The sequence below is a fragment of the Patagioenas fasciata genome, chromosome 2 (genome assembly GCF_037038585.1).
Source record: "Patagioenas fasciata isolate bPatFas1 chromosome 2, bPatFas1.hap1, whole genome shotgun sequence".
NCBI classification, from domain to species: Eukaryota; Metazoa; Chordata; class Aves; order Columbiformes; family Columbidae; genus Patagioenas; species Patagioenas fasciata.
The window spans coordinates 147,647,711-147,673,124 of NC_092521.1; the positions used below are offsets into that span (position 1 = coordinate 147,647,711).

At 39.2% G+C, this 25,414-nt stretch overlaps 1 protein-coding gene across 2 annotated transcripts; it reads right to left on the minus strand.

Annotated features, from left to right (window-relative positions):
• Window positions 1-28: 28 nt before the first annotated feature.
• HACD1 (3-hydroxyacyl-CoA dehydratase 1) lies at window positions 29-16,369 on the minus strand. Of its 2 annotated transcripts, none has more exons than XM_065830556.2 (7): window positions 15,996-16,369; window positions 13,542-13,659; window positions 12,383-12,401; window positions 12,213-12,295; window positions 9,148-9,269; window positions 6,833-7,011; window positions 29-5,494 (listed from the first exon to the last, which is right to left on the minus strand). In XM_065830556.2, exons 1-7 carry the CDS (start codon window positions 16,121-16,123, stop codon window positions 5,412-5,414), a joined length of 732 nt encoding a protein of 243 aa, XP_065686628.1. In that variant the 5' UTR covers window positions 16,124-16,369; the 3' UTR covers window positions 29-5,411. The 2 variants fall into 2 exon arrangements, with proteins under 2 accessions (XP_065686628.1, XP_065686627.1); XM_065830555.2 differs by having other exon boundaries at window positions 12,213-12,301; window positions 15,996-16,365.
• Window positions 16,370-25,414: the final 9,045 nt, after the last annotated feature.

Here is a 25,414-nt window from a genome sequence, read left to right on the forward strand (position 1 = left end):
ATAAGAAAAAAAATCAAATAGAACATAGTTTCGGACACGTCTTTTAATTGATGATGAATTTCTACAGTGCTACAGCATTAACAATCTCTAAAACAAATATCTGATTCTATAGCTCAACAAATCTTATAATCTTTGCAAACAAATAAGTTACTAAAAGTATTATATTGTGGTGTTTTCCTGCCTGTGTAAACTGCTAATGATAGTGCATTTCAGAAAAAAATAAAAACAATAATGAGCAGCTGCAGTGCATTTACATTATTAAGAATCTCTAAGTACAATACTATACATGATACACTTAGGTAAATATTTCTGTACTTAGACTTTCACAAAGCCATCAACTAAAAGGACATAAAATACATTCAAGACTCAAAAAAGAAGCAAGAGAGTTGTAAATAAAGAGATAACATGTTTCACTTGATACAACATGACATAGAAAGTATTGTACATTTTAGAACTCGGAAGCCACTACCAGTTACGGGCCTGAACCTGACAGCAAGTTCCTATGAGAGGGCCAGTTACCCAACATCCAGGTTCTCCTTGGTTTGTCTGGGTACAGCGTTAAGTTCACTTGTCAGACTTAGTTTTGTGACCCAAGAGTTCATGAGACAGGTCTTCTCTGTCTGGTAATTTATGAGGATGAATCACTTGGGAACACTGGCAAAGCCTTCAGTCCCACTGAAGGCAGCGACCCCCCCGAACAGCATCGGTGCTGTACGGAACCAGACACTGCACCCAGAGCACCAGCCCCTCTCCAGGTGCGTCCTCACCAAAGCAAGTTCCAGGAGCTTCTCTCAGCAAATACGAACCTGCCACTCCAACAGCCTTGTAAAGCCTGGCGGGCAATAACAACACTGCAACTCACTGGAGCGAGAGAACACAGCTTTGCAGAAACATGAGGTGTTTGTTTCTTAAACAGTCATTGTAACAAACACAGAATAAAACATTTTAATGGGCTACAGTTAATCATCTATAAAAACTCTATGTTCAGCATGAATTTAAATTGTAAACTGGTAATAAATAATACAGTATCTCTGAGCACATTTAAAAATATACATTATGAAATAAAATTTAATTTTCAGAAAAACTTTCAACCTTCTTGTTCAAAAACACATTTAACCAATCCTTTATAAATAAGTGCAGCCAGTCTGCCTGACTGAAAATTTAGATTTATGAAGCTCTCTTGCCTAGTGCAGAACAGTTATTTGTATTAATTTTCCTTTTTCTTTTTTTAGGGCAGATTAAGTAGGAGCTGCATTCACAAAAACTGTTAATGTAGCAGCTACCTTAAATTACTATTTCTTGTAACGGTTGTAATTTGTTCTCATCCTAGTTTATTTAGGAATCACATAAATATCCAAATATCCACTGAAGTAAGCTACTGTGAAGACTGCAAGTACCACAGTCAGAGCAGTAACTCAACCTAGATATTCAATGCACATATTTGTTTCTGGATAAGAAAAGGTAGGTTCCCTCTGGTCACAGAAAAGGTCTCCATGCACCTCCCTGTTAACTAGTCATTGCAATCTGCTCATGAACCTGGCTAAATGCTACGTTCAAGGGGAATTAGGAGAAGCATCACAGAGCACCAGTTCTCCAAGACTGTTAATTTTCAACTATACTATCGAAAGCAGCGTGGCATAGTTATCTTGGCTTACCGATTTTTCAATAAATATAGGCTTACAGATAGTAATAAAATAACTGAGTGGAGCAGAAGAGCCGTTTCTGTACCAGACCCTTTGTGCACAGCCCCTGGGAGCCCCCTGCGCAGAAGGCAGAGGGCACAGTGAGCTGCCTCCCTTCTCACATCCTCCATGGGGAAGAGGTGAGAGAAATGATGTCTCGCAACTACTGTTCACAACAGCCTCAGTGACCTTCTTGGCAGCTGACATGGAAGACGCAATTTCTCAGCGTCATATTCTTTGGTGCTGCACATGCCTGGGGCCAGGATCTGGCCTCCAGACGTTCTGGGCAGAGCTGCAAAACAAGGTGATTGACCCAGTCAGTCCTGAACAGCCCTTCCAGTGGGAACAGTGTGTGAGTGTTGGGGAACCTCAAGAGACCCAACCGCTTTCAGTTGGAGTTTATACAAAAGACACTGTGTTTACATTACTACCAATAGTAGGAAATGTCACCTGGTGAATAGGAATATCCCTCCAAATGCCTATTCCTAGTTACTGTCATTAAAAAAGCTTCATAAGGTCATACTCCATGTTGATTCATTCCAGAAGGCATATGTAGAACAAGTAAGAAAACACCTTTAGACAAACAATTTGTTTAAGACTACATCAAAACATTAAAGATGCTGACGTTTGAATACATTCCTAATATTTCATAATCAGCAGGATTCCAATGCTTTAGAAAATGAAGAATGTTGCAAAGAGGAAGACAAAAAGACAGGTGTCAATAAGAAGTTGGAAAGAGAGCACCATATGAAAATTCTACTTAACTTTTTATGTCCGTTTAACAAGCTAATTAAATGTTTCTTGATATTACATTGAAGTTTAAGTAAGCTACCTAGGATAAAGACCTGGCCCATCTGCAGTCAACGGCAAGAGGATTTTACCTGCAATTCTCACTACCTTTGAGAAGATACTAAACCAAAACGTATATATTGAGGCTTCAGAGGAAGAAAAGAACATGTTGTTTGTTTATTTTAAAATACATGCCATGTAATCAACAAGGCAATCTCTCTGGTGTATGAAACACTGAATGCAACACTGTAAGTAATTTTTAGCTTCATGTTTATTCATTTGTCATTTAGAAAGACTCTCCTATAGCTGTAAATCACTTTTAAAATTGTATCGTTACCTTGTACACTGTTGCTTTATGAAAGTCAAAACCCAAGATTTTAGCAAACAGTGCTATTTTTTTCATGTATCATGTACAACAGGATATAAAAATAGCTTTTTGATTGACATATGATAATATCCTTAAGCCACAATGAAAACAAATATAATACAGTAATACAGCACAGGTATTCCTTTTATTACAGGAATAGTATCTGTGGGATGCACTCATCAGATCAAGGATTTAAAAATCACATCTTTAAAGTATTCAATGCATTTTCAATGAATTGATGGCTATGGTCTTCAGTGAGCTGCCCTGACAGTAAAAAAAGAGACACAAAACATAATCTAATCCTAGTTACTCATATTTCATCACACTCTTCAGCTTGCTAACCAAGAAATATTTCTAAAAATTGCCATGATATTCCTCATGGATCAAAAAGCAAGTGAAGTTTATAAAATGGTACTCTAAGAACTCTGGACAAATACAACTGCTAGTTTGAACACATGTAACACAACTATTTTGTGATTCCGTATTGTAAATGTAATTTATACTTCAAACTTTTCATAAATTTAGCTGCATATAAAACAGAGAAGTTAAATTGTAGCACCTTGCGAGAAATTTGTTCTAAAAAATACAAAGATTACACCTTTCAAAATTGTAAGAAATACAACTATTCTATCTCAAGTCCACTATGCACCTGTCATTTAAATGAAACTAATGTACATGTAATGAAGACATGCATCAATATCACAGATTTAAGGCACAAAATGGAATTTGAAAGTTAGGGATGTAGTAAATCCTTGCTTTTTTATCAAATTACTTGGTAACACCAGAAAAGGGTGTATCTACTATTTTCAGAAAAGCTGTATTATCATAGCATATCATTGAAGCTAAAAATGGAAATGCTTATTCAAGTACGGAGTTCAAACTCCTGCCAAAGGAAGATTATTCTCCAATACTGCATTACATCTAACTTAAAACCTTCCAAGAAACTGCATGCATTGATAGGCACTACTGTGTCATTCCATAACCTAACTGATCTCACTGGTAGAATCTTTCTCCTGATATTCATTGAATATTTACCTTGTTTCAATTTTATATAATCAGTTCAAGTTACACCTTCATACTTAGAAAGCCTCTTCATTTCCATGTATTTGCCACATAACAAAATATTATACATACTTAATGACTCAGTCTTTCCGACTTCTTTCTCAGTTCAACTGATTTTGTTACTGTTCTCTTGACTTTTCAGAAGATTGGCTCAATTCCTCACCCCGAGATACCCAAAATATAAGACGGTACTCCAGAAATTACCTCAGCAATCACGAAGAGTATTCTGATTTCCAGCTGCCTGATGTAGCTCTTCTGCATATACGCTCTTCCTTTGACATTAGTAATGCCAGAAGCAACTTTGTCACCAACATTATCAAGGCTTCTTACTACATTATTACATTTCAATCTTCACTCTCTGTCTCTCTAAGTATCCAAGTTTCCTCAAATGCGTTACCTTTTCTCTGAATCTCTTAGGCTGCATCTAATTCTTGTCTTTAATCCACCTCTTTGACTTCTCCCACTCAGGTATCATACAGTGTGATATCATCTGTAACTTTTATTAATATGTTGGAGATCCCTCTTGCAGATTATTGAAAACATTAAATAGAATTAGGTCAACACAGTATAAACAATTAATGGGGAGGGAACAATTAAGATTGCACAATGGGATGATTCAAAGCACAATTTATATTTTAAGACACTATTTCAAATATATTGTATCCCACTCAGCTATTTATAACAAGTTAAATATCTCACTATAGCTATAGTTTCTAAATGCAATATCATAATTTTTCTCCATACATCATTAAATGTAGAATAGGAAACATGCCAACAATCAGTCTTCCTCTGCAAACAAGTCCCATTCCAGCCTCTGACCAGAGAAAGGTAGGCACATCAAGTCTACTCCTCAGCACAAACTTTTAACCAGTTAATATTATATCTATTATTCTACAAATCTTCAAAATTACAAATCAAAATACAGAGAGATCTAAATTTGCACTGACAATCAAAAATTCAGCTCCTTTCAAAAGTCCTTCTGGAATTCTACAATGTGATCCTGTAATTCAAAGAGTGTTGAACAGCATGCTAACAGTACTTTTAACTGGAAAGGTATTATTTAATATAAAGCTTAAATAACATTTAATCCACCTAGTCTATGAAAAACATCATTACCTAATTTATGCTCTGTTTTCCAGAATACTCACTTTCAGTACAACTTATCAACTCTCCTTCTGTTCTTGGTGATGACTACAGGTCATAAGAGACCTTTCAGAATAGAAAGCACAGCAGCCAACTATTCCAGTTCTTAAAGCTATTTGTCAACCTATTGAAAATAAGAAAATAATTTGTCTGAAGAAATGAACAATTAAAAATCAAGGTGAAACCAAGGATGAAAAGTCAGTCTGAAGATACATTAACTGTAAAAATAATACAGTCCATGCTATTTTATGCACAGTTGTTTATTCTTGTTCCATGTTTTAAAACTTGGACTCAGAAAAATCACAGGAAGTTTTGGGTTTTTTACCCCTTTTTTTTCCATTAAAAGCACCATAGTTACACAGCTTGATTCAATCGTCCTTTTCCACAATCACTTCTCCATAAAGCACCCTTCTTCTCTGCCGCAGCATGTGGAAGTACAGTTGTGGAAATACTTGACCAAAGCATAAAAGAAAGCAAATTAGATGAAAAAATACAACAGATCACATAACGAAAAAAATACAATTTTGCAGAATGATGAACTGAGGAAAAATTATCTCATAGAGTGCTGCAGTTGGTTAAGGTAAATAATAGAGTCTCTCAAACACTGCAGTGAATTACAAAATAACAATTACTTAAAAGTCATACAAGGCTGCCTGAATGTATATCCTGTGTTCAAGGAACTTTGCTCCATCTCTCCTGGCCCTCTGAGATCTATTATATTATTGTCCTGCTGATACATTTAATCCTTATATGTAATGGATAGAAAATGGGATTTATTCCTGAAGCATTAAGTTATATAAGCAACTGTAAAACTGTTAGTAAGTTATGATAGCTTAAGACATTTTTTACTCATATAAATCTCTCGTTTGCCTTCATGATTTCTTGTGACAAAAAAAAATCACAGTGTGTGTGCATACTGTGAAAGTCCATGTTTAAAGTCAACTTCTTAAAGGAATACCTTTCATGGATGCAGATCACAGATCCTTTTCACTTCAATCTTCCTGCTTCTTAATGCCTCTCCCTAATCTCTTGCCTTGTTTCTAGCCTCATTGTCCAGACTATCTAAAATATTCTATTTGCCACGTATGGTCTAGCCCTATCGCGGTGCTGTATTTCAATCCGGTTGTTTTCTCCTTGTCTACGCTGCTTAAGTACCAGTGGAAGTAACACTGGAAGCGACAGACAGGTACTCTCTCTAATCTTAGTTCTGGTTAGCCAAATGATCTGTGGCTTCTGGTATCCAGAAGTACAAGGACAATCTGATTAAACCAGGGACTGAAGTGTGTTCAGAGAGGTTCGGGAGGTAGATTATTGTGAAAATTAAATCTGGGAGAATATTGCTTCAAGACTTTCCCAAACGTGCTCAAATGGTGATTTTCAGAGGTGAGACATAAATGGATACTAAAGGCAATAAGAACAATGCAAAATGCTAACACAACTTGCAGGACAATTTTTTAACTATTGCTTTGAAGTGGCAGAGGCAGTAGAAATTCTCTGCAATGCAATTACAGACATTTTTGTGTGTAACCAAAAGGGTTTTTTTTACTTCATCCAAGTCTTAGAAATGTTTTTAGCATTTTCACTGAAATTTTTAAGATAGCTTATGTTCTAAGACACATGACAGGATGGAAAATTTCAGCCTAACCAATCAAAGCACAGCAAAACCTGGAACAACAGAAAGCAGCCTTTTATCATAGAAAGTGTTCAGCAAATTTAACTACAGGCAGTGTTTCTAGCATTGCTGATCATTATTATGTTCATAGTGTTACTACAGTTAAGTAATACTTACATGGCACATAGGAGCACATCACAATAATAAGGAAGTAATAGTAGTCAAAGGAGACATTGTATTTGTTGGGAAGTCTCAGTGAAAACATTCCTGTTTTCTTCACATAGGGTAAAGCAGCATATATGGTTAGCAGTTCACCTGCAACTCCAGCAGGATACAAAATGATAAAAAAGTTGTATCTGCATAAAAACAAACAAACAAACAAAAATAAAAAAAACCAAACCAAACAAAACAACCAAAAAAACAAAACAAAACAAAAAACAAACTCTTGTGAGAAATACTCCATGAATTTAAAACTTCCTTTTGGTATTATTAGTTGCACAGAAACATACTACAGTAGTTCCTGCGCCAAAATCAAGGAGCGCATCCTGATTTGGCACAGAATACCAGTTTCGGTTAATCTGGATAGTGTTACTTAGGTTTACAGAGAATGCATTCCTCAGTTCTTTCATTTAAAACCAGTTAAGTATCAGAATCTTTGTATGCTTTTCTAATACTAAAGAGTAAAAGAATCTGCAAATTTGTAGTGTCCAATAATGTCGAGTTGTTTTTTTTTAATTTACTGATTTTGTTCCTGTTGCCACCAACAGGATTCAGATTAGGACAGGATCCCAAATTCAGATGATCCCAAGTATGTTTGTCACAGTGCACACACACTGGGTCATCATTACGTATTATAATTTCTTTGAATACAATGAAAATGCTGAGAAACATCACAAGTCCATTTTACCAACTCCCACATGGGAAATCCAAATATGACTACGTTTACCACTAATGGAAAGGGAAATTAAAAGAGAGTGCCAGAAACTTATCAGATCCATTTTAAAATGGGAAGAAGATGTTCAAATAAAAGGTGACGGTATTAAGTTTAAAGAAAATGTGGTATGAATGCCAAAAGCCATTTAGGTGGTGACAGAATGAAAAATGCAATCAATAGGGTTTGTGCTGTCATTCTGCACAGTGCACGATGGGGATGCAGTTTCTCCTAAGAAACAGCTCTCAAGCTCACGCAGGGAGCAGCAATGAATGACAGCTGTCACACAGAGAGACAGGTACAGAGGGCACTCCATGACCAAAAGAGATGAGATCCGAAACAGCAGCAACCAAACATGAAGCCCTCCTAGGAGCAAACAGGCTCTAAGGACTCAGAGGCCAGAGAACAGACTGGAGGAGGTGTAAAAAGGAACTGATGCCATGACCTACACAGTTTATCTCTATGAAAAGAGAACACATTTTCAAAGGTTTTGTCTATGGTATATTTTACCATATCCCTCTGCTGCGAGAATGGCAGTTTTCCCTATTGTCTGTTATAAGGAAACAAAATTTCTATCATTCAAGATACACTGACTTGATGGCAAAAAGTGTAGCTGTCAATGCAGTACTTTCTGAATGCATTTCTCTTTCTGAAGCCCACATAAAAATGTATTAATGAAATCAGACCTGATTACGTTAAAGTTTGCCATTTAGTGGTTAAACATAACCAAGCCCACCACCTTAGGGATTAGCAAAAAGACAATATATTATAAGAATGGACATAAATATCAGACATATCAAAGAAGTGTATTAGAAGCATCAGAACTGCATTATCTATAAAAGAAAGGAAAATAAAGAAACACACTTTTAAATGAGAGCTGCCTGTACTGAATATAGGTAAGATATTTTCCTTCTAATAGTGTCTGTCTGTCTTCCACATATATTTTTCAAACAATGACTACAGAGAACACTACTCTTCCATTTAAGTCTGCGGATAAACATGCAGTCTCTGTAATGTATCTGATCTATTGGCCAAACCTAAGTATGCTTCAAAATCAAAGCAGTTTTGATATGGAACACACTTTTTATGTGTGCTAAACTAAGTCAATATTTAGCTTCACTACATGAATATAGCGTTACAAAAGCTCTGACAAAGTCTCATAAAGTAATAATACGCATAAGATTCAGTGACAACAACTCCCACATTTTCAAAGACCTGCAATCCACAAAGAATAGCACAGGTGCCTAATTTGGGCCACCTTAAGGAGTCATACTGTAAGTTAAAAGATGACTTCAAAGATAAAGAAAAATATTTAGATTAAAGCAGAGTTCAAACCATGAGACACAGAAAGCAAAGAACAAATCACATGCCAAAATCTCAGCTAAAATATTTTTAACGTTTTAAACCAAGTAACAATGATCCCAAGTAGAGAAAGCAACTGACTTGCACTCTGCTGACATGTAACCAAAGCTCAAACGTTTGCTCTCCTGTGTGTTAGCTCAGCATGCGCAAAACTAGCGTGCACAGAACCACGAGAAACTCAAGTGCAAGACGTCTCCACCTGGCCCATTTAATGAAGTATGGCAAATGGTTCAGCAGGTTGAATGTGTAGAAGGAATAGCGAGTAATCTCTGTCACAGTCCATACGACCAGAAAAAGAATAACGCTCTCCTCATTCTGGATCTGCAGAAGTATAAAGAACCAACACTTTCTTCATCCTTAAGCTTCTTCTCTTGTGCAAACTGCAATAGACTTCTGTTTTAGATATACGGAACAGAACTAACATCTTGTAAAGAAAGAAAATTTTGGCAGAAAACTGATATGCTGAAACCATTACCATGTACAATTCTTTATCATAGGTATTTACTAACATACAGACTTCTTGCAAGTGATCAATCTGTATCCATTATGCAAATATTGAAATATAAAACCTTACAAGTAAGCTTACTCCTTCTCTTTATTCTTTATCTGCATTTTCACTGTCTGTCTCCCTCTTTTTATTTGTGGTTGATTTACTTGTTTGTTTTCTTACTCCTCAAAAAAAGCAAGAGGAAAACAACACTACAGAAGATATGTTCCTTTCATAATCAGTTTTCACCCGTTCTGCATTTCACTACTCTGTCTCTTAGACTTCCTCTTACTTTTTATCTTGCTTCTTCCTCACCATATAATGCACACCTCCATGAACCTTTAGAGAAAAGGAATTGCTTAGTATAATCTACTGGCTGGAAAGTGATCGCAGAAGATCAAATTTCGGAAATTCAGGAAGCTGTAAGATAGTTAAGGAGCTGGAACACATATGAATCACTAAATGAAGAGTAGTTGGTAGATCAGGAGCTTTGAGTAAACTCACTAAACAATACCGCTTAAGATTTAAGTTCTGAGTCATTAAACTGCCTCATCAGGCTGTTGCTTCAAAACATTGGTTCTTTTTCACTCTAAGTGAACAAATAAACAAAAGTCCCCAAATACAAAGAAGGCACATGGGGATCTATTACAAACACTACCTTCTGAGAAGAAGAATTACACGCAAGTAATTTTCTTTTCTTTAAAAGGGAAGGGATTTTGTAATATACTTCCATGCCTGAAGGCTGAAAAGCTCCAGGGATGTCTGTGAAATAAAATAAAGTAACATAAATTTTGTTAAAATTACAAAAAGGGGAAATTATGTTTTTAAATAAAATGCAACATGGTGACAAAGCTTATTACATCTCAAAGATGTTGAAAATGCACAACTCTGTCAAAAGTCAAGAAAAATTGTAAATGCTCGTCATCTCATAAAATCGCACCCTCAAGGTGTCAGTCAAAGAAGGTGCACTTTTAGTGGAAGTATCTCACCAATATCACAAAAGAAAAGGAGATACAAAAATACTGCCAAAGTCACAAACAAATAGCAAGAACTAAAGTGCAAAGACATCCAAAGAAATAAGCAAAGGGAAAGACAGAATTAGGCTGTTCTTAGTCTCATGCAATTAGAGACAAACATTGATAACCCAAACCTGGATTCATGTCACAGTGCTAAATCCAAGCAGAAGAGCTTTAAAGAAGTATGCAGAGAATTTCCATCAGCTGCCTTGCAAATCTCCAGTCAAGTAGTGAGATCTCGGTCTGGCTATTATCACTAACATGCCTCTCACCACCTAAAGTGACCCTGAACATTCATGCCTGCTAAGCAATAACAGCATTGAAATACAATCAGACATACATCCAGATGTTTTTTTTTTCTCGCACACAACTTGACCTACTGTACTGAAGACAAAGGAAACAAAATAAATGACTGGATGCACTAAAGATTTAATCCACTTCAGATAATAACAAAACAGCAAAATGCAGTGCTATATTCCAGCATTCATGTAAACATTCAGGATGAAAACTTGTTAATCTTTGAGACACCTTCCCTAAAGGGAAAAATGAAAAACACTTGGCTTAAAAAAAAAAAAAAAGAAAGAAAAGAAAGAAAAGAAAGAAAAGAAGGAAGGAAGGAAGGAAGGAAGGAAGGAAGGAAGGAAGGAAGGAAGGAAGGAAGGAAGGAAGGAAGGAAGGAAGGAAGGAAGGAAGGAAGGAAGGAAGGAAAGAAGGAAAGAAAGAGAGAAAGAGAGAGAGAGAGAGAGAAAGAGAGAGAGAAAGAGAGAAAGAGAGAAAGAGAGAAAGAGAGAAAGAGAGAAAGAGAGAAAGAGAGAAAGAAAGAAAGAAAGAAAGAAAGAGAGAAAGAAAAAGAGCTACGAAAAGCCTATTCCATGTTAAGGAAAGCAACAGTAAAGGAAAAGATGAGGTGTAGAAAACGAGTCCTTTGTGAAAAGCAACAAAAGGATCTGACAACCGAGGCAGGTGCTTCGGTGTTCCCTGAGCAGAAAGGCACATGCCACCTGCTGGTGAGACAGTTTAATGGCTCAGCTTCTTAAGAAAGAAATTCAGGAGCACAGATTCAAAATCTATCACTTACACTGTTCTTACACGACCTTCACAGACAGCAGATCTCAAAACTGAAGAGAATGTCCTATCCACTGGCTGTAAGCAGTCTGCATTTCTATCTGCTAACGAACCACTAGACTATCGATAACCACCTACAGCCAGGCACTTAAACTATTGTCATTTATACAGGACCTTAAGTGTCACTGTGGCATGCTTGATGACTTGATATGTTTTTAATGAAACAATGCAGTATGCATGCCATCAAATGTTAGTATTACCAGAACATTAAAATCTTGAGAACGTTCCTAAAATAAATTGCTAAATCACAACCATGTTCATCCAGGTAAATTCAATTTGAGACATATTTTCACTTAGATTATCTCAGTGAGTGCTAATTTAAGTTTCTGAAAGGGAATGGGGAACACTGTAGATAGAACACCGTAGATTTGCAGGTAAATAATAGCAGTATTCATTGATCTCACTTAGGCACGATGCCAAACAGTGCTGATTCACGGCTAAGACCCAGACCCAGTCTCCTGGGTAAAAGCACATAAATTCTATCCCGTAACACCAAACTTTCAAAATCACACTCAAGTATGTAAGTATTCTCTGGAGATATGTCATTAATTTTTGAATTGGTCTTCCTGGAAATAAGAACTGTATTAATAGCTTCTCCTTAAAAACAATCGAAACACGACTTGCTCACACACATACCTGTTTTATACTATGTGCAATGAACCACACCATGAAGATTCTTGAACTCACTTGGACCCCAGTCACAAGCACAGATGTGTGAACTATTCCTTAAAAAGAGAAACATGTTATCTCTGTTCCACAATTCATATTCTAATTAGTTACAGGAGAAACTAAAACAAAGAACTCACCAACTGCACAGTGGACTACCTGTAAATAAAAATAAGTTAGAGGTTACTGATGTACAGTATGTGACTATCTACACTATAAACATGGCCTTTTGATATTTATGTAAACCTAGGTTTAAGTCTGAAGGGGAATTTTTTTTTTGTCTCCAACTAACAGTCTTTAAAAGAAGTACATGTTAGAGCCCTGGCAACCAATGCTGTGATGGGCTCAGAATCTGATCTGTGCAAACACATGCAAGAGATTTATTTTCCAATTAACTGTATATATCACACATTTAGACACTTACAAAGCATTTATTTTTTTCAACTACTAAGCTCCCCTTCCATTATGTTACTCAATGAAGAATTCCGCAGGACAGTATGAAGGGAGTCATCTAAGGGATCCTAAATGCATAGCAATTTTAAAATGTTCTGTATTCATTATGACATAATAACATTACTACAATTTTGCCAATGAGATCTATGAAGCTTCAGATTTATTGTATTTTTCACTGCTTTCCATTATTTTGACAGATTTGAGTAGAATTACTTATTGTGAAAGTTTAATAGTATAAAAGCCTATATACAGCTGGGCAGATGATTTTAATGGTTGCCTGAACCACACGTTATAAAAAGACTGAGGAAAAAAAAAAAAGTTAAAGTGCAGACAGGCACTCTTTGTTACGCCTGGGAAAGAACAGTAAGTGCTCAATACACCCAAGAGTTTCACTCCACAGCTGTACCATAAACTGAGATCACTAGTGCAAATGAAGAATACTTCGCACAACTTGCACAGACCCTGTTGAAATGGATTATTATTGAGTCCAGCACAAGGAATCAGAGAGACGCTCACATGTCTGGAGATGGAGATAGCTACTAAAGCTAGAGGTTTGATCTGCTGGCTGGAATGCCTTCAGAGATTTTGCCTTTTGAGGTAAAGATTCTCAAATCAAAGCAGTTCCCAGGCAGTATTTGATTTAAATAAATATTAGAACTAAGTTTGAAAAAAATGTGTCCATTTGTTTCAACCAATCACTTTGCCCTGCCGAAAAAACTTATTAAATAATAAAATTAAAAGGACTTTCAGTACTATTACAATATCTTTATATCAAATTTGGGTGAATAATGTGTTTTGCCTATGATATGCAGCATCCAGTAAAGCAAACTAATGTTTAAAATTTACCTCAAGCAAAGCAAATGTCTGGAAAAATTTAAGCGTCTTTTGAACGCTTCTGAATAAGCCTCTATGTGTTCCTTTCTGTATATAATACCGCACCATGGCAATACCTAATACCAGCCACCTACAAAAGAAAGAGAATGGATACATTTCAAATTAGAATTCTAAAAATATCCATCCACTGTACATAATTTTGTAGACTACTTTCTTCACAGAATATCTTTGCATTTTCATTTGTCAGTGTTCTTAGGAGATTAATAAAAGTATCTTTAGACATAAATATTACATAAAGTTATGTAAACATTACACTCTCTTATCTCTTTACTTGGAAAAGAATGGAGAATGACTTGTTTACCTTCAGAAGACTGACTTGAATCAAGGGGACCCCCCAAAACCACAGGTCCACCACACTTTTCACTAGCAATGACTACATATTTTTACTACGAAATCCTACTGCATCTTTACTGTGAATTACTGTTATTTGAAAACACGCGATGAACTCAGCACTGAAGCCCCTAAACTCATGATTTTCAGAACCAACTCGTGATTTGATTGCTTCTGTTTGTGATTGTCCAAGTGAAGTTACCGTTATGATTCAGTTTTCACGATTGTTGAAAAGTCATCTTTGAAAATGAGACTCTGACGTGCTGGAAGATAGGTTCTCTATGCTACTGGCTGCCAGAGGCAGGTATAATTAACTATCGCATTGATGGTGTTGGCTAATTTTTTAATGTTTTTTTTTTAAGCAAACTGAACAATACTACCAATTGATAACCCTTCTCACGTACCAGAAAAAATGTAACAGTGTCTTTTAATCAAATCGGAATTTGACATAAACTTAAATTAAGATCTCAAGTGGAAATTGAGACTAAAAAAAACCTTCTAAACTCGGGTGGGTTAATCCACATCACTCAGCCCAGACCAAGTACAATAACCTAAGACATGTGTAATTCCTTCCACATAATTAATCCATGTTTATATAATTAAGATTTTCAAAATAGTGTACCATATGTTCCATGCTTAATGCAGGGCTACAGCACTTTCTTACAAATATCATACTAGCGATATGGAGCTTCAGGTTTCAGTCTTCAAAGACTAAGAAAGTGTAAAAATAATATAAACTTAGAGGCATAACCAGAGCTACGGATGGCTATTTTGAGAGTTAAAAAGAGGGAGATACTGAATCAGCACCTAAGGTCAAAACTAATATGGTTTGATAATCTTCTGCAGACAAATAAAAGTCAGTGGTAAGCGTCAGTGTTCATTAGCAAATTCACACTTAGAGCACAAGGCTGGGAATTCAATGAAGTAACATTAACCTGCCAGCTAGAAAAAACATACACTGAGTAAAAGCACATTACAAAAGGTGCTGTTGCAATATATGAACGGGCTTGAGTATGTGTTCGAGATTCACAGATGCTAGTGAGAATAAAGCCATTGCGATCATACTCCTGGCTTTCTGCATCAGCGCTTGAACTCCTGCCTCAGCTGCAGCGTCTCAGTTTTGCTCTATAGGATTCAAGTGGCAGAGAGTGCATCCACTCACTGGTAATCAAGGTAAAATTGTTCTCATGATCAGTGTCAGCCTGGAAGGTATGAAATTGTTCATTCTTAGCTTTCTTTTAAGCATGTAGAAATTAATAGTTTATTGTGCTTTGTTTTGTTTTCCCCAGAGTTAGTGAACAGGAGAAATTTTCAAAAAGTGACAATATCTCCTTCAAGCACTAACAGCATAAACCTGAATGCTCTTATGATCTGTCATTCAAAATAAATACCCACTTTCCCCAAAGCACGGCAGTAGGGAGTGACAGCTCGAACGAGCCCCCTGGGCTCCCACAGCTCCCTCCACTGCCCATCACCGAGCGCCCGCTGCCGCTGGGGACCACGCTCGGCGTTGGAAACCTCCACCTCGCCGGGAGCCGATCCGAGCTCTGCTCGCTCGGAGCCGGGGCAGACGGACCTGGAGGAGCCGCCACAGGTCAGCTGGGGCGTGAGCGCTCAGCGCCGGGCGCGGGCGGCCGGGACAGCTCGCCCCGAGCCCCCCGGCGGCACCGAGAGGCGCTTTCGCCTCCCCGCGGCCGGCAGCCCCTCCCGGGGAGGTGCGGGGCTGTCCCGGAGGCGGGCGGTGGAGAGGCGGCAGCGGTGTGGGGGGACGCGGCCTGCGCGGCACCCCGGCCCGGCATTCCTGTCCCGGCTATACTTAACCTCCGCGGCGGGACCGGGGTGACGCGCCGGCGGCTGGCAGCGCTGCACCGTATTAGGCAATGCCGGGCAGGAGAGCGCTAGCCCCGCTGCCGGCGGCTCCCCGCGCCCCTGGCTCTCATACCCGGCTGCCCCACGGCTACGCCAGCCTGCCGGGTCCCCGGGACCCCGCCTCGCCCCGGCCGCCCTGCACCGGCTGCCCCTGTGCCCCGCTGAGGCGCCGCGCGGCCGCCCCACGGCGTGCCCGCGGCCGCTTACCCCGCGGTCATGGCGACGTTGTAGAAGATGAGCCAGGCCGTGGCCAGGGCGCCCAGTCTCCTCTTCTTGCCATTCTCCTTCTCCTCCACCGCGCCGTTGCCGCCTCCGTCCTCCTCGCTGGACGCCATGGTTCCCCCGGCCCGGGAGCGAGAGGCGCACAGCGCGGGGAGGAGGGGCTCCCTCCGCGGCGGGGCTGCGGCCGCGCTGACAGCCGGACCTCGCGCTGTCTCTCACCCCATCTGTCTTCCTCGAGGGCCGCTGCCCGCCGCCAGCTGCTCACATGGCGCTCAGTGCTCCTCCCTTCTCCTCGCCGTGGCTCCCCGGGGCACGCCAGGCCCTCCGGGGGCGGCGAGGCTCGGCCTCCGGGTGGGAAGGGCCGCGGTCCCCGGGCGGGGCGGGCGAGCGCGGCGGCGGCGGCCACGGGGGGTCCCCGAGGCGCCCCAGTCCTCACCCGCGGGCTCCGGGCGTCCCCCCGCTGTCCCCTCCCGCGTGAGGCAGGTCTCCGTGGGGTAGTACCGCGTCGCCAGCCGTGCTGGTGACTGGCAGGCAAAAGCAGCGGGTGTAGCCCACCCCCACAAAAGTGAGAGAAAATACCACAGATATTAAGTGTGCCTGAGGTTGAACATCAGGGAGTCTGGTTAGAGACCGACTGGCGGGAATATGCACAGATGGTCCCGCCTCAGAGGTCCAACAGCCATCATGAGACCAGGGGAGAGGACACCTTCCAGTCTGGTAGGTCTCAGTAAACACCACTCTCAATACACAACGAAGACTAAGGCCCACACCAGACAAGGGGGAAGACTTCTGCCAAGGGCCTGAAGAGCAGCCAGCTGGCATTTGAATATTAGTGTTGTCTTGTAAGTCTGCTCCCCACACACACACGCTGGAAGCAAAGGCAGCACAGGGAGTGCTGCTGGGACTCGCTCTGGAAGGGAAACAGCCTCAATGGGAGCTGTATTGGCCTTTCCAAGGTGCAGGCTGCACCTGCCATCCTGACACCTGGCTTGGTCTCTGCCAGCCTGGGGATGCTGTTTGCTGCTTTGGCCAGCATACATGTAGGCTTGGGCTCCCCATTTCCACAGCTAAGCATGGTGACCATGGCCACTCAACCCAAGCACCTCGAACATAGGCATATACAGACACAAGAATTCCAGAAGTGGGTCAGGATGTATCTTTGAAATGCTACTTTGTCAGCCCTGAAAGACTGCAAGAGTCCAAGTCTACCTCCTTCAGGTTGGAGTAAGTCATCTCAGTGTTTAAAACACCCACGTGATCTCTGTTCATGGGCCTTCAGACAAAAGATGAGTACATGTGCCATACAGTAACTGTGTCTCTCTTCCTCTCCTCACCAAAGTACACACTGGATGTTCAGCTCTCAGCCCCAAAATGCACACTCATTGGCAATAGCAAATGTATAAAGAGTGCATGGAAAATGAGTACTTGGCAAAATGGCACTAGCAGGATTGGTGTTATGCATGCACAGGTGCTTTCCATGGTCTAGTAGTCATAAATATAATGCAATTTGGGAATCCTATAGTTGAAAAATAGAGACAGAATTAGTTACACACAGAACTGAATGACCTAATTCAGATGTTTTTGCCAACCTTATGCTTTGGCGGCAAGTGCAAGAAACTACATAGTGGGCAAATATGGGATAATCTGAGTCTAAATTTCATCTTAATGTAACAATTATAAGTTTGGGTTTAAACTCTGTTTCTTTCTAAGATACTTTCTATTTTTACTATTTTAATTATGGATATTCCTGCCATATTATAACTTTTTTCCCCCCAAAAAAATCATTTATCTCTTAAAAACTTCCTACCTTTTTGGCTTTGACAAATCAACCACATACTATGTGAAAAATTGTGGGGTTTTTTCTCATTTAAAGTTGCCAACTTATGACTTCATTAACTGATAAAGGCTTTCTGAATTTAAATTATGATACACAGAGGAAGGCATGACCTGATCTCAATTATTAATATTAGTTGTGGGTTTTAATACTTTTGGCTATCATTTGCCATGTGTCTCTTAAGATTTTTCCACAGCAGATTTGAGGGAACAAATCCTGTTTGCTTTCTGAAGTAAACATTTTGCATTTTTAAATGGCTCTTGGATATTTTCCATGCTTTTGCACAGAATCTTTTGAAATAAGCAATGTTTGATATAGTCTAATTAGAATTATTTTTTATTTTCTTTCCTACTATTTATTTGCTTAATCTTATTGATTTTGGATGCAGACGTTATTTGTAATGATGACTAGGTTTGGCTTGAGTTGATTTAGCGAGTTAAAAGCTAATTAGTGAAGACAAGCAGCTCACTACTTTTGCTCTAATATTGTACTTTTTATCTGTGAGCATACAATTTCTCTTGTGATCACACTACCCATTCGCCCAGCTCATGAGAAATATCTGAAGATCCTCAAAATCCTTTCGGGATTTGAGTAAACAAAACATTTTGTGTCATTTGCAAGTTTTGCCATCTCATGCTTGTCTGCATTTCCTGATCATTTATGAATGTATTAAGCACAAAACTTGTACAGAACTTTCACAAACACCCCACTGATTTCTTTGTGCAATAGAGAAAACTTGCTCTTTCTTTGTGTTTTCCATGCTTTGATCCATGGAGATATTTTGCTCCTTAATCTAATTACTTCATATCCACGCTAGTTCCTGTGTGACAATTTTTCAGCAGTGTTTTCAAAGTATGTTTGTTGTGTTAATAATTTTTTGGATCTGTTTTTGTAATTACATGTTCCAGGAATTGCAATAAATTATTTGAAACTAATTCTTTTTGAAACTATTTTCCTTAACTTTTCCATAGTTCTTTTTAAAATAATTTCTGTCAATGTACTATATATCTATTTGTAGTTTACTAGTCTGTGTTTTCTGAATCACTACAAGATCCTTTATTTAAATTTGATAAAATGTCAGCTATTTTCAAAGCATTAAGTACAATATCTATGCTTAATTAGAAACACTGTACTTTTATTGTAGCAAAATTATTTCATCTAATATTCCAGTTTTGGCGGGCACCTTTTTGCCCCAAATCTCAAAATTATTCATCAGACAGATTTTGTCTCCATACAGAAATGTAATTAATGGAACTGAATAAACTTATGCATTATTTTCATTATCTAAATTAGCTTCTAAAATCAATTATGACTGACATCCAAATTCAGCTCAACTTTGCTGTTATACAAGTACAGTCTGAAATCAAACTTCCTAATACATCTTGAGATAGTCAGATCAACATCTTTGTATTGTCGGTCAGTGGATCTTTATGTTTCATATTCATTCTCAACCTTCCCAGGTGGTTCTTCTTTATTCACTCGAGTTCCAAACCATCAACACTGCTCTACTGTTATTACAAAAATGAATGGTTTTTGTGGCCTTTTTCATGATTGATGTTATCAATATATATTTATCTTCTAGGTTCCTATTGCCAAGTAGATATTCAATACCTTATAAAGCTGAATGGGTTTTATTTCACATCTATTTCCAGAAACACAAGGTGAGGCTTTTATGAGAATGATTTTTTCATGCAGTGTTCTATAATAATTAAAAAAAAAAATTACTTATCCAATATGGGAAAATTGTTATGAAATGAAAAATTGTAGTGCTCTGAAAATAATATAATGACTTATCCACTATCATAGGGGAAGGTCATCTTCTATGAAATGCTGCAAGAGTTACTTAATATGAGTCCTGCAGAATCATGAGATTAACTTTATACTTCAGAATAGTTAAATGCCAGATGATAACTTAAAATCCTAGGGAAAGAGAATTTGTTAAACAAAATAACAGCTGAAATTCTGCTTGTCCTTCTGCCCTGTCCTCACTTCATGTTCCCAACACACTTTGCAAGAACAAAGCGCTGAGACAACAGACTTATATATAGTACTTGCACACTATTTTAGGTTTATGGTATGTAGTAATCAGTGAGGTATTCAAGGATAAACACAAGTCAACAGAATGTAGCTATGTCTAAACTGAACAACACAGTGTTTACACACTTTTTGTGCATTCATCCAGGTGTATCTAGTATTTTATGTACTACTCTAGGAACAGGAGAGAAGATGCTTTCAAAAGACATGGCGCAGAATGAATTGTATAAGTCTTGTGTGAAGACCCAGAAGATGTTTTTGTATTTGGCACATCTGTAGCAGCTGGAGTTTTTCACTGCTGCTGCAAGATTAAAAAATTCATATTTGGCCTCTGACTGTAAAGTTCAGTAGCCAGTGTAGGAAAACAGGCATCATGAGCAGAGGCTGAAGGGGAGGTTTATATTTCTGTTATGAATATACAAAGATTCTGGTGTGAACACTTAGAAGTCTTTGTATGAAAACTGTTGATTCTATACACCTGAAAAGCACCGGTATATTTATTTTATGTTCTGAAAAGCACTGGTTTGAGATGCCCTTGTGTATTTTTCTATTTAATCCTCTTCATAAGCAAAACTATAACTCAAACTGCAATGTTGAAGGACACACATGTTAAAAGGAGGTGACTATCCTGCTCATCTGAGTTTGTTTTATCCAAACTCAGTGTACTTTTTGCTATAATAGACTAATGGGACTCTGTACAATAATCATTTTCTTTATGGGATATTTTGTACTGAACAACTGCTTAACTCTTCTGACATTTTGTTGCATTGCTAGGCTTGGATAGATTTATGTGTAGACCAGTCCCACAGACTGTAATCTGTGCAGTCAGCACTTTGCACACTACGCAGACTGGCTGTATCTTGAACTTAACTCCATTCTAATGTTCTAATTATATAGTTATACATATAAAAAAATTAGTATCTTTTACCTCAATGGTACTCTTCACATAAGTAAAATAAAGTGCATGTTGAAAATTAAATGATAGCCTAAGATATTATTAAATTCTCTTATCTATATTATGCAATAAATGTAATATTTTTCTTAAAGAAGCTTTGCTACCTTGCCAACAGATATCAGGCTTTTTTTGTTTGTTTGTTTTTCCCACAGGGTTTCCCAAAACACACTTTAATAAAATTAAAATACCTTCTGATTCTCAGTGTATTTCAATCATAACTTGCTTGTCTGACACTACGGTTTCTATAGAGTAGACGGCTTCCATTATTACTTTCAGAGCAGATAATCTTTACTTGTTATTTAGTTTTGCTTCACGGACTTGAGTTAAAAAGGGCTCTTTATCAAGGGAGTAATGTTCCAATATAACTCCCATGATGGTCAGTGGAAGTATTTCTATTTCCTTTCTTAGAAGAGTGGTGGAGGATGAAAAGATTAATTTTAACCTCATCATTGGTTGAAAGCCGGTCTGAGTTATCAGCAAGAAAGAGTGACCATATTGGGTGCAGTCAGTTTGGCCACACTGAAGAACAGGTGTTGGTGCCAAAAAAAAACCCTAGGACAAGTGGTTCCCCATAGCAGTCTCAGGACACTGGCACAGAGTGATGCTTCTGCCAGCATCCCCAGGGACGTCCAGGCACCCAGAGGTCCCAGCAGCTCCCAGATTATCTGCTTCTTACAGGTATATCACAATACATCACTATAAACTTTACTAAAGCAAATTGTATAAACACATCTTTGTGTTTGACTTTGGTGACTTGTTATCCAAAAGTATTTAACAAAACTGCAGTGCCAACAGATGAAATATTACTTCATGTGAGCAGGTTGGCAAGTACTGCTTTGGACACAGAATGATTGAGGAAGATACAAACCCTTGTTTCTGGCATCGATATGTGCAAATATTTACTAGAAAGTGGCATATTGCAATTTTTAGTGTGGTCAGAGCAAACTGAATTGTTTTATAAAGTTCATTATTTGAATACCTGCCTAGTTCTAAAGTCACATAGATTTGAGGGAACTCCAGTTCTATGCTTCATATAATCCTACTTGCATACTTCATAAATATTAAGGCCAAAAATGACAATTCAATAATTTTAGCCTGACTTCTTGTATAATAGAGGACACAGACTTACTGTATTGATATGCTTCTTATATTCTCTTTATATAAAGAAAAAGATAGGAATGCCATAAGTAAGCCATGCAACTTGGACACTTGCAAAATTTTAGGACTTGTACAACAAAATAATAGATAGGAAGTAAATCACTGTAGTCCAGTACTTAGAACATTTACATGTGATTTGTGACTGGGAAAAATTTTGTCTTAGTCATATCATTGTGTTATGCAGTACAGCATCTTGTATGCCATCCAAAACATCTTGTACTTGCCCTGTCAAAGACAAAGTTGAGATTAAATGGACTGCTGGCCCTTCCTCTATTCCGAACCTTCCTCTTTTCCTTTGATTTTCTTTTCTAACCAGCTTTCAGTTCTGAAAGCAATGTACACTGTGGACTATAATGAAAATGCAGTCAAAATAGAGGTCAGTGTGACTGATCCTTGAGACAACAGTTGGTCTTCCTATCTGTCTCCTTATGAAAAGTGTACTGGCCTGCCTTTTCCTGGAGTTATACACCTTATCTTCACAGTGCAGCAGCTAGCACAGTAATATGTGCTAAAATAAATGGGGTTGTCAAGTATAGTACTTCTCCAGTAAACTGGAGCTGCAGTGGACTTCTCCTTCATGGCCATAATGTTTTTGTCTTCCTCTGAAAAATATGCTTGTCTAATGCAGATGTATGTCAGCTGAGTGATTGTAAAAAATATAAGAACTTCTCTAGCAGATTGTCATTTATAAGTTGCTGTTCCTAAGTACCCTTTACTACAGAAGACTATAAGGAAATGATTTATTGTATATCATCAGAATCTGGAACTAACCTTGGTATGGAGAAACCCTTGTCATAATTTAAACATAAGTAATAAATTATATAAACAACAAAATTAAACAGTTACTTATTTAAGGAAATTCAGAAGTATGTTACATCTTTAAAATCCAGGATGCGAGTTGCACTGGTAATTAACTAAGTACAAGCATTTGTCACTTAGCAGTACCTGAACAACAGTACTATATAAAAAATGAAGTGTGCAAAGAAAGAAGACATGTCTATACCAGTCATCTGAGACTGCTTATTTTGGACACAAGTAGCACATTTTTTTAAAAGACACCCTACCTAAAACTTGCTATAAGGCTGTCTAGAGACAAGTGCTAAGTCAGAGCACTGCTGGGCAGATAAGCTCCTCTGTGAAACCAGTAGAGCCAGACTGTTGCAGAGGCCATCTTTGGCAGGAGGTCTGAAATAGAACAGATGAATAATTCCCTGGACATGCCTGTTTTTCTTGACCTAGTCTGGTGGAGTCCCCAGACATGCCTTCCCACCTCTTCCCTAGCCTCGGGTGTAATTGCAAGGTGTTTCAGATGAGTGACATTATCCAACAGGGAACTTTCTGCAGTGAGGTAGTTTTTGGCTGGATCAGCTGATTGTGCAGCCACAAATGAATTGGATCCAATTCCAAATCTAATATGAGAAATGTGATGGCAGCACATAGTTGTGGGCACAGGGAGTGCAGCGTTGCTACATTCTCTATCAGCTGCAGTTACCCTGAAATGAGATGCAATTTGAGATTACCTTTGAACTAGATTCCTTACTTTTGGATAGCTAACTTAGGCAGCACAAGTCCCATTTCAAATGCAGTGGGAAATAACACAATTATTTTGAACTACATCCAACAAAGGAAGCTTAACACACCTTTTTTTTTTTTTTTTAACAGCATACTCATTCCACTACTCACACATAAGGTGGAAAAGATGGTTTCTGTAGCCATCTGTGCCTGAGAGGAGAAACCCCACATGTAGGGGAAGAGCACTCTAACCACCACCCATTGCTGTGCCATGGAAGAATGCTGGAGCCACGGGACAGGGAAAAGAGGGAGATAGAATATAGGCCACAGGATTCAAAGGACTCTTGCACTTCACACTGTGTTCAACAGAAAAAAAAAAAAATGTTATAGGAACAAAATATGACTCATGACTACAGAGCCTTAAGATGCTCTCCAGGTATAGACTACCTTTTTAAAGTGCTAAGTAAGGGGTCGTGTGGGAAGTGAAGCTGGGTTGGAATCCTTTTAGGCTGAAGACAGTCTAAAACCCCAGTTGCCCACATCTCTTGCGTTTGGTCTTGCTGCAGGACTGCTGCACAAAAGCTCTGCCTGTTCTGAAAGTATTCGTACAACTCATTATAAAACCCATCAGAGGGAAGGGTTGAAAAAGGAGGGGATAAAACAGGCTCTGAGAACATCTACCATATGTCTTTTGTGAACATAATGGGAAATGATGAATGGCAAGGACGTAAAGCATCCTCTGAGAATATCTAGCAGATGTTGTTGAACTGAGGCAGAATCCAAAGAAAACACATAATTCCTTAAAAGTAGGCAGTCCTAAGCAGTAGATCAACGCTAACCTACATCAGGTGCTGAAAACAGTTGTTGTGGGTAAGGAAAGCAGCAAAACTCGAGATCTGGGAAAAAGTTTAGTAAAATAAAGAAGTGTCTAGTGACCATAAATCCCCATGGGAAGAAGTCTGATGTGTAGTTTTCATTTGATGTGTCAGAAGTCAGCCTAATGCACGCAATCACATTCATTATTGAGTGTGGTTAGTGCTATTGATTGCATCTAGTGTTTCTGCACTGCAAACAGTAGTAATGTCTTTTCAATTTCTTGTCTGCACTCTTGTGATGTGCCCATGCTGCTCTTTGAGGTGTCTATGCATGTGCCCTTTTTTGCTTAATTTGCAACTCAGCTAGTGCAGAGAAATTAAACAGTACTAAAAGTCCTTAATGATATGACTTGAGTTTTATGTGACCGCAAGAATAGGCAGAACCTGTAATATCCTATGAATCAAATCATTATTGTGGGATACATCCCATTGAAGCCAACAAGATAATCATACAAAGTAAAGCAGCAAGATACGTCTGTGCAGCTGAAGGCCACGGGATACTCAAGGCCCTGTGAACAACTGGAAACTACTGATCCCAGCAGGATCTAACCGTGGAGAATCGGTCAGGCTCCCGCGCTGTGCTGGGAAAGATGCTGTCATAACCACCATAAGATTCAGTAAGCCCGATCTATGGGGACGCTCTGAAAATTGTGTATAGGGAGCGAACGGGTCTGGGGACAAAACTGCTTCACCTCCTAACTAGGGTGGCACGAAAGGGCTCAGCTGAACTAAATAAACTCCCGCCTTGAGCCGCCCTGCCGGCCCTAAGCTGCCTGGCCTGGGGGGGCGGGGCTGGCTGGGGGACAGCAGGGGCGGTGCCGGTGCCACCTGGAGCCGGGTGGCAGGCGAAGCCGGGGCAGCCGCCGCTCACCCACCTGCCGAGGGCCAGGCACGGCTCGGGCCGCGGGTGTCTGCGGAAAGGGCCTGGGGGGCTCTCCCGCTCCCCGGGCGCTCCGGGCTTCCCCGCGGGCTGGGACCGGGGCCGGCTGTCGGAGCCGGAGCCGTGAGGAGGCGGGCTCAGCCGCGGTTTCCCAGC

What these genes read in the sequence shown, in the direction of transcription:
- HACD1 (XM_065830555.2), bottom strand. Translation starts at nt 16,123, where the DNA reads ATGGCGTCCAGCGAGGAGGACGGAGGCGGCAACGGCGCGGTGGAGGAG. An exon ending in AACGTCGCCATGACCGCGGG is followed by an intron (nt 13,660 to 15,995) that starts GTAAGCGGCCGC and finishes TTTCTTTTGTAG; the next exon opens with GTGGCTGGTATTAGGTATTG. An exon ending in TACTTCATTAAATGGGCCAG is followed by an intron (nt 7,012 to 9,147) that starts GTGGAGACGTCT and finishes GTTTTTATGCAG; the next exon opens with ATACAACTTTTTTATCATTT.